The sequence below is a fragment of the Glycine soja genome, chromosome 8 (genome assembly GCF_004193775.1).
Source record: "Glycine soja cultivar W05 chromosome 8, ASM419377v2, whole genome shotgun sequence".
Taxonomy (NCBI): Eukaryota; Viridiplantae; Streptophyta; class Magnoliopsida; order Fabales; family Fabaceae; genus Glycine; species Glycine soja.
The window spans coordinates 45,515,628-45,532,847 of record NC_041009.1 but is presented as its reverse complement, the minus strand read 5'-3'; the positions used below and the strand labels follow the sequence as shown (position 1 = coordinate 45,532,847).

Sequence of the window (17,220 nt, the reverse complement as noted above, 5' to 3'; positions counted from 1 at the left end):
AAAGTTTTATCACTTAAAAACTTCTTTGAATTTAATATACAAATAAGTTATATGAGCATATAATATTTTAAATTCACTTAAATGATTAAACTTTTCTCTCAAAATTCCTTATCCAAATACCGTTAAAAACAAAAATTTTGAGTTATATATATATATATATATATATATATATATATATATATATATTAAATTGATCACTTTACTAAATGATTTATGAGGGACATTATCCCAAAAGTCCACATAAATATAGAATAAAGTTTATATAAAAATATAAATCAAAGTTTACAACTAGAATCTATAATAACTCATCTATTTAGGTTCATGATTCACTAAGAGTCCACAAAAACAAAGAGATCAAAAGTCAAACATAAATATAAGGAGAATTTGATAAACTCCGAAAGGAAGAATAAATAGAGTGCTTTGATAGTCATAAAGTTTGGCATTATTTAGGAATTGGGATTATAAGTTTTTATAAACATTCTTTCATCTCAATCTATTGAGACATCTTTTACTAGGGACAAAATCGTAACGACCCATCGAGCACCTAAACAAACAATACCTTAGATATATGAGACATTAATGATGTTTGCAAACTTGAGGTCAGAACATTGGTGCTAGAAAGAGGATCTAGGCCATTCTTATCCTTTAGCTTCGACCATAAAGCTTATTTCAATAGACTCAAAGCTCTATATCACTTAGGAGTCAAGACCACATGTCATTTATAAACACTCTCCTCTCAACCTACTGAGACTCATTTTACCAAAGATAAAATTGTGACGGTCCACCAAACACCTAAATAGATAATATCTCAAATACAAAAGATGTTAACGATCCTTACTGACTTGAGATCAAAACATATAAATGATGCAAACTCTCAAGTTTTCGAATATGTTACTAGATTAAGTCACTAGTTTTTTATATGACTTCATTTATATTCTCACTTTTATTGTATTTTATTTGAGTTGTAACCCTTTATATCTTTTAATACACTTTGCTGTCAAGTATCTTTGGCTAGATGTACTTATCTTTATTATCATGAATGGCGTTGGCATGAGTTCCCAACATATAAGTTTTCATATCTTTATATTTGTGAATCTTCTTAAAACTCTTAATCTCTAGGATGATCTGTTTGGACCAATAACTCATAAGTATTCTCTAAATAATATCCATTAATAGATTATTTTAAGGTTATACTTAGTGACTTTCATTACTTATAGTAATTGAATACTTCAAAGAGCTAAAAATTTGGTTTTCTGTGTGAGTAGTAATTGATTGCCATTTTGAAAAACTGTATTAGATAATTAATTATAAGTCAGTGATAAATTACTTCGAGACAATTAATCAATTACGTAAAAAAAAACAATTGATTACTCTATAACAGAGGCCCATTTGGAAGCTCATTCATTTCTAATAAAAAAAAGTCTCTGTGTTCAAAAATATTATTGAAAAACTGGTGTTACATTGGAGAAAACTGCACTCAAATCCTCTCTTTGATTTCTTGAAGATTGCTTCAAGGTTGCACACTAGAGTTTGCATGTTATTGGTACTTGATGTTGTTTGAGCAAAATAGATTTCAAGCAGTTTAGGGTAAGCATCCCTAAAGAAGAGTTGCGTAATTGGGTGCGGTATCCCAATAATGTTAAGTGAAGTGTCTTGATTGTATAATTAAGTTGTAGTGAAAATTTTCTCTCAGAATTGATTGAGAATTAGATATAACTTTTAGTGGGAAAGAATGAACTAATATAAAAATTAATTGTGCAAATTTATACATCATAATTTCTTTAAATTTTGTTTTATATATTGTTATTAATTCAGTTGAGTTGTTTCTTAAATATATTGAATTGTACCCACCAAGAGAATCATTGAAAAAAAAACATGAGAGACAATCCTATATGTACAAGTGTGGCCTCTCTATAAATGTGACCAACTAGAAACCTTATAGAGTTTGTTAATTCTATATAAATTTATCACCTATTTTAAGAGTCCAAGGAACTAGATCAATATAAAAAACCACCTGAACAACCAACAAAGATTCACATTCAAGCGAAACACAATGTTAGTCCTTGCTTTATGGGGTCCAATTGACGAGAGACCTCTTCACCGAAAAAAAAAGCCAAAGAGGCAAGAAAATGAGCTGCTAGATTACCATTTACCAGTTCTCTTTGTGAAAACCATCTTGCTGGTAGATGCAAATGTTAGTAATGAATCACAGTCATAAAAAAATTCCATGAGTGTAACTTCTTCCCTGAACATTTTGAATCACCATTCACTCATAGGTTGAGGCACATCAATGATAGATACTCCAGTCATTTTTACTTTTTCTTATAAAAATGTCTGGACAAGTTAACTTGTCATTTTTACCACGAGTCATCAATGATAGTTAATTTGTTGCCATTTTTACTTTTTCTTATTTTAGTTTCTTGATTGATGGGTTCTTAAAGAAGGGAAAGTTTACTCGTATTCTTATCTCTATTTCTACTTACATTTATTTCAAAAAAAAATTTTTTTTGCTCTTTTTCTTCTTATTATTTTTATCTTGACGGGTAAACCTCTTATATTGAACAATATTTTCTTAAAAATATTTGTAAGATAACCTATTTGACAATAATTGCAAATAAATGCTCGGGAGAATTTAATTCAAGAGTTTAAACTCTGGTGGTAACCATGATAAAGAAAATTTGAAGAAAATGCAAGAAGAATTAGTAATTGCTTCCAAAGTGGTATCATAATCAGATATTTTTTAACATGCAGGAATAAAAAATAGTATGAAAGAATTTATAATAACTTAAATAACAATTGAATTAGATTCCCTTAACTCACAACTCACAATTAGAGTTTTGGTAACATGCAAGAGAGTAAGTATGTATATACAGTCGTGAGAAAAATGATATAGTCCAACTTCCATTTCATATGTATATATAACAACGAGGTTCTTATATGCTATAAAACCTTCTTCTTCTATGTATACACACACGAGCCATATATGGAGATGTTATGAACCATCGATGGCAGGCTTAATTACAGCATAGAATAGTACATTATAAAATACAGTGAAGAGAACCAGACCAGCAGCTAAAGTTGTAAGGAACGAATCTGAAATTTCTAACTTCTCATCATTGCGACTGGCTTGCTCTGTGGGAAGCTTCATGTCCGAAACTGCAAAAGGTTCAAGTATTTCACTATATATGAGTTCGGGACAAGTTCAAATCCAGAGTAGTTATATATATATTTATAAATCTTTCTACAGATACTGTTGATATATTATGAAAAAGCATTAAATAAAATAGGAAATACTTTTAATTTTTTGAAAACTTAAAAAACACTCAACTCTGTTTTAGAAAATCTTATAAGAAGAATTAATTTGTTTTCTTTATTTCATACACAGCCCTTCGGTACCAGTGAAAAACATGTTCAGTTACTATTGTTTGGAAATAAAGTGATTGAGGGTAACGAGAATTTATATATAAAAAAATATATAAAGATACCATATTAACAATTACTTTTTTTTTTACAAATTTAAATAATACTAATAACTCAAACACTGCAAGAATTAGTCAATAAGTTATGCATTGAGGATAAAGTTGACTTCATGGTGGAAAAAGAAAATAAAAGAGAAAAGATATTGTAAGTTCAAATTCTCTTATTAACAAAAATTAATAAATTAATAATTAATATTTATTTGTCGATAAAAAAATGTTTCAGATGATAAAATAAGTAAAGATGAAAAGAGTACCTCTGAGTTTTGGAGTGGAGACTTGTTTTTTATTGGAGAGAGACTGGATTTGCTCATCAAGCTTTTTGAGTGCTTCTCTGGCTTTATCTGGGTCTACCTCATATTGCTGTGATTGTGAATCTTCCTTCACTGCATGAACTATGCCACGAGAAGAAGAAGAAGGGTTTGTGAAAAACCTCTTGTACTTAAAAATGCCTTCATTAATATTGTGTACAAACAGTGGTGGTGGGTGCTTGTAGAAGCAAAGAAGCTGCATGGAGAAGAACATTTGAAATTGAATATGGGAATTGGAACTCCTCATTCACTGTTCTCTCACTCAAATATCCAAAACACAACACGAGCAAAGGAGTTGAAGATAATGTTTTTTGTCTTTACCTTCAAGCGTGACACTGACCTTTGATTTTTCTAATGTGAGTATTTTGGTAACTAATGTATTGAGATATAATTAAGTGCGTTCTAGTCATCTTACAAAAATGGACTTTCACATCTATTATTGGCCTCCTAATAATGCACTCATCTCAAATATTCAATAAAATTTTAGCTGATGGGTTGGTAAGTTTTTGGAAATTTTATTTCATACACGCCCTTTTGAGGAATTTAAATTTGGAAAAGAAAATAAAGAAAATGTAATTAAGTTACACATATGATTGGACATATCTTTCCGCTTCTACTTATCATATTAAATAAATGTAACACAGATTTGCAAAAAAGAAATGTAAATTTTATCGATTTAAATATAATGCATTAATAATTAATAATACCCAGACAAAAAAAATACATCTAGTATAATTTTTATAAATATATATATATATAGAGAGAGAGATTTTTTTATATGTAAGAATGGGTTATTTTTAAATCATAATATTTTTTTTTTCTTTATAAAACTCTATCTTTTATGCATTTTGTTTTTATCTTAATCTTAATAGTTATAAATCTAAAAACTACAAAATAATGTCAACAACAAACTTAATATGAAAAGGGACAAAAGTGGAAGGATAAAATAATCTTTTTTGATAGAAAGATAAAATAATCTTACAAGGTTCTTTTAATCATATATTTATTTATCATAAAAAGTAAAGGCTGTAATTTTATTGAAGGATAAATTTATGCTCAATTTATAGTCCTTATAACAAATAGTCCTTTGTTCCATGCTTTTAGTAACAATAGTTTTAATTTTCATTAAGTTATATTTTGTTTTATTTGATTTTTTTCTTCTCATTAGCCTATAAGTCTATTAACTCATGTAGAAACAAGTAAATATTATCTAATATTTTTGATATAAAATAAGCCTTTTTAAATAAAATAACTTGTTAAACAAACTTTTTTAATTAAAAAAAATATAAGGGAAGGCATGTCTTATTGCAGGTGAGGGAAAACTACCATTCTCAGAAAAATCTATACTGGAATTTATATATCGTCACCAATAAGAGAAGTATAATGATCGAATTCAAATCACAAGCTACTATGAACAAAAAGAGTGAAAGACGTATGTGTTAGTCATATTAAGATTATGTTTGGAAAATTATTTTAATTATTTTTTAGTTTTTCATTAATAAAAAAATATGTTTCACGGTTTGATAAATATTTATTTTTGAAATATTATTTTAAGCAATATTTTTTAAAATGGCTAACTTATAGTTATTTTTATATTTTCTTTTATTTTTATTCTTATTATATTTATCCAATTTCTTAATTATTCTTTTTAAATAAATTATAATTTATTATTTTTATGTCATTTTACATTTTTCTGTTACTTTAACAAATAGCTTTACATTAAATAGTTTTGTCACATATAACTTAACATCATAAATTATATAAATATAACATCTTTATCAATTGACATGTGATTAGTACATCTGATCAAGTTTCGAATTAAAATATTGGACAACTATATAATTATTAGATACTTAAAGGAAAAAGTTTGTTGTTCATCAAAGTTTTATCTAATCCGAACAAGATTATTGATATATGTAGTTTAAACAAAAAAAAATCTATTTAAATATGAGTCTAATGACAATGTATTAATAATCTAAAATAATTTTATATTATCACTTAATTACAAATCATGTTGTTGTTAATATAATTTTTAAGATTATTTTATAAAAATCAATCAATTTATGATTTATACTTAAATTATAATATAAAATTATTTTACACTTTTATAAATTTTTTTCTCTTTTTAAATAAAGTTTCATTCCACTCATTTTCTTTTTTCTCGAAGACTCAACTTATTTTTTATTCCTATGTGATTTTGTGCAATATAATCTGAACAAGATTATTTCAAATAGATGATATATGTAATTTAAACAAAAAATAATCTATTTAAACATGAGTCTAATGATAATGTATCAATAATCTAAAATAATTTTATATTATCACTTAATTACAAATCATGTTATTGTTAATATAATTTTTAAGATTATTTTATAAAAATCAATCAATTTATACTTGAATTAGAATATAAAATTATTTTACACTTTTATAATTTTTTCTCTCTCTTTAAATAAAGTTTGATTCCACCCATTTTCTTTTTTCTGGAAGACTCAACTTATTTTTTATTCCTATGTGATTTTGTGCAATATAATAAGTAATAGTAGTAAAATAAATAAATAAAATATAGTTTATTACAGTCTTGAATCTTAAGATTCACATGAGTTGTTAATAAAATGTTAGAAAAATAGAAGAAAGAAAGAGAGAGACAGCGTAGGGTAACTGAAAGAGACGAAGGAAATGAAGAAGTCTTCGGGAAGCGCAGCTGACAAAAAGAGGGTGCGACGCTCATCCGCACCAGATCCCACCTCCGACGCTCCTCCTAGGGTTAGGGTTTCTAATTCCCATCTCAATTTTTCATTCTCTTTACTCTACTGCTCTCATTGTTAATCTGACTCAACGTGTTTTCTATTCCATTTTCGTTGCTACGGAAATGTCACTGATCAAATTTTCGATTTCAATTTTAGGGTGGGTTTAGGTTTCAGTAATGTACTACAATCATATTTGAAATGAGTTATGGCAAAAGCTATTTTAATTTGGTGTGAATGTGATAGTGTCCTATTTTTAGCTCAATTTTTTATTGGGTTTTTTCTGTGATTATATTTGTTTTTTCATTTTTCAACTTCACTAGTGTTTTTAATGTAAAAGAGAAATTAGGAAAGCTTGAAAATGTACTGTGGTTGAGTTGTTATTGACATTTGATCTGGTAGATTTTATAGATTTATTTGTTGATTTAGACTTCATGTTCAATTAATGATTTTCTGAAACCTTGTACTATGTGTCTATGTCATTTTGCGGGTCATGTTCAGTTGTGCAATGCTGTTCAGTTTTTCTTTTTTGCCTCTTTTTAATTTGTGACTGTGTTGGTCTTGTTTTGTTTTCAGAAACAAGTTGTCAAGAAAGATGTGTTCCAGGTGTTTGCTGAGAAGGTTAGAGATCATAAGGAATTGGTTTCAAGGTGGGCTGTTCTACAGGAGACGCGTGTTGAGTATTTTAGAGGGAAGGATTTTGTGAGCTTCTTGAAAAACCATCCGGAGCTCAAAGACGTTCTAGAATCAGATAGGAATTTGGAAACAGAGGAGATTGCCAGCATTCTACTCGCAAAAAATCTTTTAGTGCGCTGTGATCGTGTTGTAAAAACTGTTCGTCCTGGGAAGAAAAAGCTGTCTACCTGGCCTGCACATTTAGAAATTTTCCCTGTAAGTGTTTTTTTTTTTTGGTTTCGAGTTTGAGCCTTCTTTCTGCAATCATTGACGTGCAATGATTACATCAGAAAGTTCAATATGTATGTGCTTGAATGTGGATCTGTCGATATCTCAGAAATTTCTCACTCTGCAATACTGACCTGTTTGATGTTTCTTTTTCGATTCTCAGAAGCTGTTAAAACCCCTTTTTTTTTCTTCCTATCCGGTTTGGTGGGATGAGGATTAGGTTTCTCAGATCGCTTCTACAGGATGAGGGTTGGAACCAAGATCGAATTATGGGGAGAGTCTATAGGATGAATTGATTGAAGTGTTTTAAGAGAGAACTACATTTGGCGAATAGCCGATTATCATATTACTATACTGTTCAAAGAGAAAGCTAATAATAAGGGGAAGTTTTCTATGTTGGAAACTTATGGTCACTCTCAATGGACGGCTTAGGTCTGCCTATGCCTGATATAGTTACTTGTGCTATGTTGAGAAATGGATAACCTGATGAATTCATAGTTATTAATAGTGGTGCTAAAGTGCTCTTGTGGAGTGGAGCAGCCCTAGGCTGCTACTGAAAAGCCACAGTAGAATGTTTTGCCCCTTTCCAGTGTCATTTTGGGGTTTTTTTAGGGGGTAAAAATGAGATTTTACTCCCTTTTCAGACCTTAAATGAAAGTTAGGTCTTTTACTAGTTTCCCTCTCAGTTTTGAAACATCCACACTCTGAGCTCAGAAGGATACTCACCCACTGTCATTGGAGACCCTCTTATCTGACAGTTTTCCTGTGACGGTAAACCTTTTCCGATGACCATAACCTTCTCTTTTGTTTCTGGTTGAGTTCTGTTTGTTTCCAGCCACATTCTGGTGACCACAACCTTCTCTAAGGCTGAATGCTCTTAGATGAGTCTATTTTTTTGCTTGATATATGTGTATGACTCATCATATCATATACCGAGACAATTGTAAGGTGTATTTGTGGTGTTTAAATGCATTTTCTATGTTTTTTTTAGGAGAAAATGCATTTTCTATGTTAAAACCATCATATTGTATGGTTTTTTCTCCTCTGCAGTTTACGCGATTAGGTTTCTTTCTGTGTTTGAATCTAACAATTTGATTGTCTTTGGCAGGAACAAGTATTTTCTGAAAATGATGCTTTTTTTGCATGGACGTTTGTAAAACGCCATCCACTTTGGCAGACACTCCTCTCGTTTTTCTGGCCTGTGTTAACATTGGCTATTTGCTTATTTCCTGTGTACCCTCATCGCTGCAAGCTATTGATACTTTACTCATGTGCCGGGATCCTTTTCCTCATTCTCTCTCTACTTTTGAGTAAGGTTTTCTTTCCTTTAATATTTGATTGTTTTTGCCTAGTTTAATTACCCTCTGATATGTTGCATGAATATGGCTTTGGTACTTTATTACCAACACAAAGTACCTCGATTTTAAAAGTTGAACATATGAATGTGTTAATATGATTTTTTAAATACTATAAATGAATATACAATATTTATATAAAACTTCGTACCCCATTGCCCGGAGGCTCTTCGCTATGCGAAGGTATGGGGGAGGGATGTTGTACGCAGCCTTACCCTTGCATATGCAAAGAGGCTGTTTCCGGATTCGAACCCATGACCAACAAGTCACCAAGACACAACTTTACCGCTGTACCAGGGTTCATATTTATATATTGTTGTGAAAACATCTACAATAAAATAAATTTTCAAACTTGCCTTTTACATTTCCCAAGCAAGGATGAATGGGTCTAATTAAAATATGGAGAAACAATCATGGAAAAATTGAAAGGTTAAAAATATCCAAAATCCCTAAATATAACTGAAAAATTGTCATTTTTTTGGGAGGGAAATGATCTATCTAATACCTAAGGCATACCTAGCTATACATGCATCTAGTCTCATTAGAATCATACTCAACCATATACATTTTTTTTTAGAAATTAATTTTTTATTAGAGGTGGCTAATTGTCTGAAATATGCTTATTAAGTGCACCACATTCTGCTTCAGTGCTTCCTTGGGCCTCATGTTTTATGTTTTAATATTGTAGTAAGAGGTACAATATTTGGGGCTTTATATATTATTCTTGGAAAGCGAATCTGGTTTTTCCCTAACATCCTTGCCGAGGAAGCAACACTGCGGGAGTTGTTCAGATTTTGGCCTAAGAAAGATGAAGAGGAAAAGCCCAAGTGGACAACAAGACTTTTCTATGCTGGGGTAGCTGTGCTGTTCATATTATTGCTGAGGCATCATGCACCCGATGAAGCTGCCAGAGCAAGGCAAGTCCTAAATATAGTGGATGGAATTTATCCATCCATTTTCAGCTTAAATTCCTTTCTAGTTGGATCTATAAACCCATAAAAGGAAAACTGTTTGTAGTTGGTTTTTCTAACTGTTACATGTTGCTTTGCAGGTACCAGAAGAGGGTGTCTAACATCATTGATGATGTTCTTGAATGGTCTCCGACTCTAGCCTTGTCTGGGATGATGGATAAGCAACAAAATGTGGCTAATGCCACAGGGTCCGCCGATGCGAGCAAAAATGGACCGGAGGATGCAGCTCCAGCCGATGGTGACGATGCAAAAGATTTCATGGAACAGGATAATAATACTGAAGAAGTCATAAACGATGTGGATGATGATAAACATCATGATTAAAGGTTATCATATACCTAAATGAAATATATTTAGTGACTAGATCACAATTTTCCTTTTGAGTGTAAAAGTACCATGTATGAAATAATAACAGTAAAAATGGTTCTTCGCCTTCAAATCGATGTGCTCTTGAAGGATTGTGTTTTTCTTCCTCGTGCTTCTCAATGCGGTTGACGGGCTGATCTCTCGCGTTACCTTGCTTTATACTATGCAGATAACTTATGTTCATGTCAAAATGGAAAGGTAAATTAATGAAGAAACATTTACATTAAGCCGATTCCCTAACCTTAATTTGCTCAAGCCTCGAGTTTTTGAGGGGTAAAAAAATTGGGAAGTCAACGAAGAAATATGTAGAATTAAAGTTATAATAAATAAATATAACTCAAAATACAATAATTAAATTTTGTAACCAATAAATGTTTTGAAGATACAAATTATATTTGGAATTTATCATAAATAATTTATATTGTGATACAAGGTTATTTTTAATCATCAATAATTTTTTTAAATAATTGAAATTTATTCTAGAAAATTAATATTGAAACTCTCAGTTACATGACCTTCCTCTCGTTTAGGATGATGTCCCCTTTCTCTAGGCTAAATGGTGACTGTTCTCTTCAAATGATTCCTTTGTATAGCAAAGGTTCATGACTTCCTTTATAAATGACACATTGTAGACATTAAGTATTCCTTTGACTTCCTTCTTATTATGGTTAGTGAGATTCGTCGTCAATAGTTACGATACATTCACCACCTCATGAAATGTACCTCTTAACTTTTCATCTACTTCATCAATATTTGAAAATTTAAATTAATTTTTCCAACAAAAATAACTTCTAAAAATGTTCATTAAAAAATAACGAGTAAAAATGCTTATAAAAAATAGTTCCTAAAATCCCCATCATTCAAAGAAGATTCGGATTTATAATATAGACGTAGATTTTTATTTATTTAAAATAAATTAATACAAACACTTCCTTGTTATTCTGTGGAAAGACATCCATTAAAAGTAATGAAAAATGTGATTATAATCTTGCAATATTAGTGATAAATACTATTCAAATAACTTCTCGCTAATAGATAGATTTTAAAAAAATACTTTATTCATCCCATAATAAGTGTTATCATATATATTTTTTTTACACAGGTAAACAAAAGTTAATAAATACATAAAAGATAAATAATATTTCACAAAATTAATCTTATTATTAATATCAGATTGAAAAATTAAGACCACACTTATTAAAAAATATTAATGAAAAAGTTTTAATGTTATATTAAAAAGTTAAAATAACACTTATTTAAGACTATTATATGTTAAATTGAATCAATTAACATCATTGTTTGATAATAATAAAAACATTAACTATGTGTGATCTTTTATATTTAATGCTTATCAGAAAAACACATTAGAGATTAGCAAAATAAAAAGGATAAAAATATCAAATCACACTAGTGGATAAAGAACTACAGAAGTTATCAAATGAATTTCTCTATTGCAAGACAGTACTGCACTTTTGTTATAAAACTAATGAATGATATGCACAAAAATAAAGCTTAACTGGTAACCCCTTTTAAAACTCAAACGTGCGTCTTATTTTAAGATTTTGATGGGATAAAATAAAAAAAGCAAACTTTATGGGGACAAAGTATATCCCTTTCTAAGCCACAGGACACAAAATACTATCGAAAGAAATAAAAAAAGAGTAAAATGTAGTACTTCCCTCCGCAACCAGTGATCCATAATATCATACAAAATTATAAAGATTTAAATATTTTTTTAATCTCTTAAACGTGAGTCTTAGTTTTTTAATTATCTAAATTTGAGGTTAATTTTTTAATCATTAAAATCCACAAAATATTTTTTAATTCTTCTGCATAGTATAAGTTAAATGTAAACTAAAAGATCTGCTATTTGTAACATTAATAATAATATTTTTAGTTTATATTTTAAAATACACATCTAAAAAAAATTAAAAACTATCATAGAAATCAAGTCAATATAAAATTTAAAAATCCATTAACCACTTTAAAAACCAATTAACCCAAAAAATCATACTTTAAAATATAAAATAAAAAAAATTAAATTCTAACTATTAAAAATGACAAAAATTATAAATATTTTATTTCTTGTTTGACTCACTTTTAAAAAAAATTAAAGAAAATATTTTACAAATTTCAAGAACAAAAAAAAACTTCGAATTTAAAGGACTAAAATGACTCAAATTTAAAAAAACTAAAAATATTCAAGTCAATTATAAATCATTTTCATCTTTGATAAATTTAGCGAGAGCTATAATCAAGTTTAGATAATAGCATCTTTATTCTTCCTTTATACCTACTCACTTATAATACAAGAATATTCGGCCGATTGTCCCATGGCCACTTCAACAAGGCAAACAAAGTCATGGACGAGAAAACTTTTCCTTTTCATCTTTGCTACAGACAATGGAAAATTAATTTTCTTAAGAACCAATAAAATACTAAAAACTGAAATAACAAAGGGCAACAAATGATGTAATAGCATGTTTCATTATTCTATGATGTCTTACGTTAACATTAACAACCGGTTGAACTACACAAAAGATAAACCAGTCAAACGAGTGTTGGTACACCAAGAGTTTTTGTTTCTCCATACTCCATAATCTTCTGACCTCTGACCTCTGACCATCCTTCCATTCCATGTTGGTTGGAGTTGCCTAACCACTAAAAAACTGTACAAAATGCAAAAATGAGAAAAGAACGAATGATTGATTGACTGATTTCAACAGAAATCACAGACACCAATCATCAATCATTCTTCCCCCCCCCCCCCCCCCCCCCCCCTAGTATCATTCACACCACAAACACAAGAACAAAGCCAAGAATGATTTGCCGCTTGGCACATATATTGCCAAGAGTGTTTACAGATAACCAAGGTATTTACCAAATGTCACTAGGATACAAACCAACCTCGGCCTCTAACCCCCCATCAATTGTGGTTCAGCTGCTGACCTGAACAGTCCCTTTCCTCCACTCTTTCACCTGAGGATGAATGGTACACTGAAGATTGCAATCCATTATGGTTATGGTAGGAGCCACTGCCATTTTGGTAACTGGGTGCTTCGAACCTGCTGTTGTGCACTTTTGATGCTCTTGCATCTTGTTGCATGTTAGGAGAATTCCAGGTTTCGGCAGAGTCAGAATGCAAAGGTTCAGAACCAGATGAACTAATTGATTGGACAGAATCAGTACCATTATCCTTTTCCTTGCCTAAGTGGTTTGAGCCCTCACCGTCAGTTTTCTTTGCAAATCGTCCTCCGGTACCCCTTGCCCTTCTCATAGCATGCTGATGCCTAGATTCATGAAGATATGGCTGTGTACACCAGATGTCAGCATATAGCCCAATAGAGGATCCCAAAACGTTAAGAAGGACACTAGTAATAGTAGAACCAAATTCTGTCCAATGTTTGTGAGCATGTTATGCCCTTTCAAACACAGAATCGCGTTTAGCAGATAAGTGAACAAAACTTTTGAAGCAACTAGGTGACATAAAAGTGGATAATAGAATAGATCCACGGGTTATTCACACACAAAAAAAAGCTATAAAACCGAGGAATTCAACAATATCATTGTTAAAGAAAACAGAATATTGCCCAAAAATGGATTTGCATGGAGAGATGGACCTGAATATGAGAAGGAAGCTAATCAGGTCAGCCATTGCTCCTGTAGGGACCTTCTCATCATTTAAGACCCAAACAAACTTCTAATAATTGGGCTTAAGGAGAATTACTAGTTATAAGGTCCACAAATTTTCTACTTACATTGTATACCCTTTATATATAACTTTCCCAGACATGTTAAGTTTATTCAAGTCCCAATGATTTTTCTTTTTAGATCAGCACAGAATAATAAAGTTTAGTACACCAGTACAGTAACATGCAACAAAGCTGAAAAATATATCAAAACTAAAATGTGGTTAGATATCACTTGTCCAAATGATAAAACAGTGCCAAACTACAATAGTTAAAAATAATAAAAATGCATAAAGGCACATCAGCTCTGGTGCATTAGTACCTTTCTAGATTTTATGAGCTTCCTTTCAAGCTCAGCTTTAGCACGAGCCTGTCTTCGCCTCAGAATTCCTTGGTACTGTTTGGCATTCACATACACAGGTTCTTGAGCCATCTCAAGGGGCAAAGGCATTCTGGCATGAGGCATTCCTATAAAAGGAGCATATCCCTAATGGTAAAAAAATCATATAGTTATTTATCTCTCTTATCCAAATATCACCATTGCTTTAAACAAGACAATATACTAAACAGAATGAAACAAATTTATCATTATGACAAGAACATATCCCTTCTGGATTATGTACTAACCACATTTCTTATCAGACTAATTTGAGAAAAATGCAAAACACTGGAATCAGTAATTATTATAACTATGACCTATATATGCAATAATCATTAATATTGTATTAACACAGATTAATGTCACATACCAACTGTTGGTGACCATAAGCTGCCATCATGCCCCCATAATACGGATCCTGGTAAGGATTTGTAGAACATGCCTGCATCAACAGAAAACGAAGAGTCCAATCCATTCCAAAGGCAAGCAACTATAAATTCTATAACAGATTTTTTATCAAAATGATATGCATAAATCAAAAACAATTTATGCTATCAAACAAAGTCATCAATATTTGGACCATGTATATATCTTAAAAAAGTGATAACAACAAAGGCAAAGACTAACAATTGAATGACCAACAAGTTCCAGCTGTGGTGTCTGAGTAAGGCATTCTTCACGCATGGATGGTGGAGATGATGCAGTATGCTGCATCCCTTGCTGTTCTTGCTCATAATTTCCTGCAAAGAAAAAAATTAATGTTTTAGTACTTGGAAGAATCACAAAGGTACATCAAATAAAACCGGAAGTGCCAATTCATCTGATTATATTCCCTAATTTCATCATTTGTCTTAAACTAGTTACATGATTCTCTAAAGCACCTGTTTCATTAGGAGCAGCAGGCTTCGAATCCTTAGTGGCATCATCATCTTCCTCATTCATCCCGCTATTGGACAAAGACTGGCCCTCTTCATTGGATTCAGAATCACCATTAGGGCATTCAAGAGACGACGAATTGGACGCATTTGCCCCAGCCATTGTTTGGGCCATGGGATTGTACCCAATACCACGCCACCAAGGCTCAGAATAAACACCGCCAGGTTGAAAGGAATGAGGATCTGACCTCAGCCGATTTGCAGTTTCAGACTTGGACTGCATGTCTTCAGATCCCTACAAAAGCAACAACATACATAATAATTACATAAATCTTATTCCTTAATCCTTACACTGAAACAAAGCCAACTGATACTAAAACAACACTGACAACCTTCATAAGATTAAATTCAATCTCAGAAACAAAAAATATGATAAAAACCATCCAGCAACCTCAAGTGAAATTGACCATCATGATTCATCATAAAAGAAAACAAACTAATAGAAAGTTACAAAACTGGTATTGATTTTGTGTCACTAGACCATACATTAGAGTTGCAAAACTCTTGAAAGACAACATCTCTCAATTAATAGCTACAGCTATAGATAGATATAAGCCAGGGGAACGGAAATTCAAACACTACTATTTTTTTTTAAGGCATATTTAGTCAGACAACCAAACATAACCACAGGGAAACCATAGCACACATCAACAACATATGCAGTCTAACTGTCGGCCGGTGCCAGACAATGAACAACACACTACCTACGAAGCTCAGTTTCACAAATTTTCACCAAATTCGTCACTTGACACCACCCCCAAAATCCCCAATTCTCTCCCTTTTCTTCCCACATTCACAATCAACCCTAGCTCAGCTAAAATCCCCTTCCCGCCATGAAAAAAAAATTTCCATGATTCCATTCAAGAATTCCCACATCAAAACTCAATCAGTCACCAAATTCTCCGACCCATCATCAAAAATAAAAATTTCAGCTCTGAAGAGCGAACCCAAAAACCCTAATCCCAAAAATACCCAGAGAGACACGAATCACGCAATCAAAGCAAATCCCCAAATCAATCAAGAGAAAAATTGAACCAAGAAAATCAAAGCACTCACTTACCCAGAGAAGAACAGAAAACCCTAGATTTTGGGTCCTCAGATTCTGATAGAAAATTCAAAGGAGCTATCTTGATTCCTCTTTTTCTCTCTTACTCTCTCTCTTTTTCTCACACACACACAGTTCTCTCAATTTAGCCCCAGAAATTAATTAATAGTAAAAGCACCAATAATAATAGAGAAAATTAAAATAAAAATTGAAACTTTTTAAGTTTTTTTTAAAAAAATAGTAACATAAACATAACATCTCACAAAAGTCTTTGTTTGGGTCTTTTTAAGTCTTGAGTCCTCAAAGCGCATTTTCCCTTTTACTTTTCAATTAATTAATTAAATTATTATTCTTTTACGCTTCGGGAGACGAGGGTGATGATGACGTCACCTACCTGTGGGGTCCGCGCGGACACGTGGAGGAGGGCAACCGGGAGTGCCGGTGGCGGGAGAAGGTACGCTGTGGGGAGATAGAGGGTGAGGGTGACCGGAGACAACGGGTGAGAGGTGCGGAAGGAAAATGTGGCCCCCGTGACACGCACTTGAGCAGCACGAATCCGCGGAACGCGTGGCCTCTGTGTGGGGCCCACATAGTTCCAGCGCTGACAGCAACATTGGCCACGTGTCCCCTTCTTGCCTTTGCAAATGCATCACGCTTTTTATTTATTTATTTACTTTTTCTTTTCTTTTCACTTTACTTCTTCTTTGATTCTCGATTTGGTTTTTCTCTCAAGTTAACTCGAAATAGAAATAGGTTGAAATTTTTGGAGTTTCAGTTGGATTTGGTGTTGCTTTAATATTCACTTCTTTGATTATTATTTATTTTTATCGTTAGGTGAGTATTTTTATGAATGAATTTCTATAATGAGAATGATAGTCAAGTAATGCCTCATCCATGAATATCAATTTTAGATTTTAGATTTTAGATTTTAGATTGGGAACATTATTGACAAAATTTACTTGAAATTTCTATTTTTAGTGTGATCATTTACGGATAAACATGGTGTTATTCTCGTCTTATCCAGAGTCTTATATAATGTTTATAAA

At 31.6% G+C, this 17,220-nt stretch overlaps 3 protein-coding genes across 4 annotated transcripts; 1 reads left to right on the top strand and 2 right to left on the bottom strand.

Moving 5' to 3' along the window:
* Window positions 1-2,844: 2,844 nt before the first annotated feature.
* LOC114423589 lies at window positions 2,845-4,061 on the bottom strand. The gene is made up of 2 exons (XM_028390406.1): window positions 3,734-4,061; window positions 2,845-3,156 (listed from the first exon to the last, which is right to left on the bottom strand). The coding sequence occupies exons 1-2, from the start codon at window positions 4,032-4,034 to the stop codon at window positions 2,993-2,995; spliced, it is 465 nt and encodes a 154-aa protein (XP_028246207.1). The 5' UTR covers window positions 4,035-4,061; the 3' UTR covers window positions 2,845-2,992.
* Window positions 4,062-6,391: 2,330 nt separating this feature from the next.
* Window positions 6,392-10,228, top strand: LOC114423587. The gene is made up of 5 exons (XM_028390404.1): window positions 6,392-6,550; window positions 7,108-7,422; window positions 8,543-8,744; window positions 9,478-9,706; window positions 9,841-10,228. The coding sequence occupies exons 1-5, from the start codon at window positions 6,464-6,466 to the stop codon at window positions 10,082-10,084; spliced, it is 1,077 nt and encodes a 358-aa protein (XP_028246205.1). The 5' UTR covers window positions 6,392-6,463; the 3' UTR covers window positions 10,085-10,228.
* A 2,349-nt stretch (window positions 10,229-12,577) lies between these two features.
* LOC114423586 (nuclear transcription factor Y subunit A-1-like) lies at window positions 12,578-16,339 on the bottom strand. 2 transcript variants are annotated; one of them, XM_028390402.1, is made up of 6 exons: window positions 16,190-16,339; window positions 15,076-15,364; window positions 14,822-14,934; window positions 14,565-14,636; window positions 14,138-14,302; window positions 12,578-13,436 (listed from the first exon to the last, which is right to left on the bottom strand). In XM_028390402.1, exons 2-6 carry the CDS (start codon window positions 15,350-15,352, stop codon window positions 13,053-13,055), a joined length of 1,011 nt encoding a protein of 336 aa, XP_028246203.1. In that variant the 5' UTR covers window positions 15,353-15,364; window positions 16,190-16,339; the 3' UTR covers window positions 12,578-13,052. The 2 variants fall into 2 exon arrangements, with proteins under 2 accessions (XP_028246203.1, XP_028246204.1); XM_028390403.1 differs by having other exon boundaries at window positions 16,186-16,328.
* Window positions 16,340-17,220: the final 881 nt, after the last annotated feature.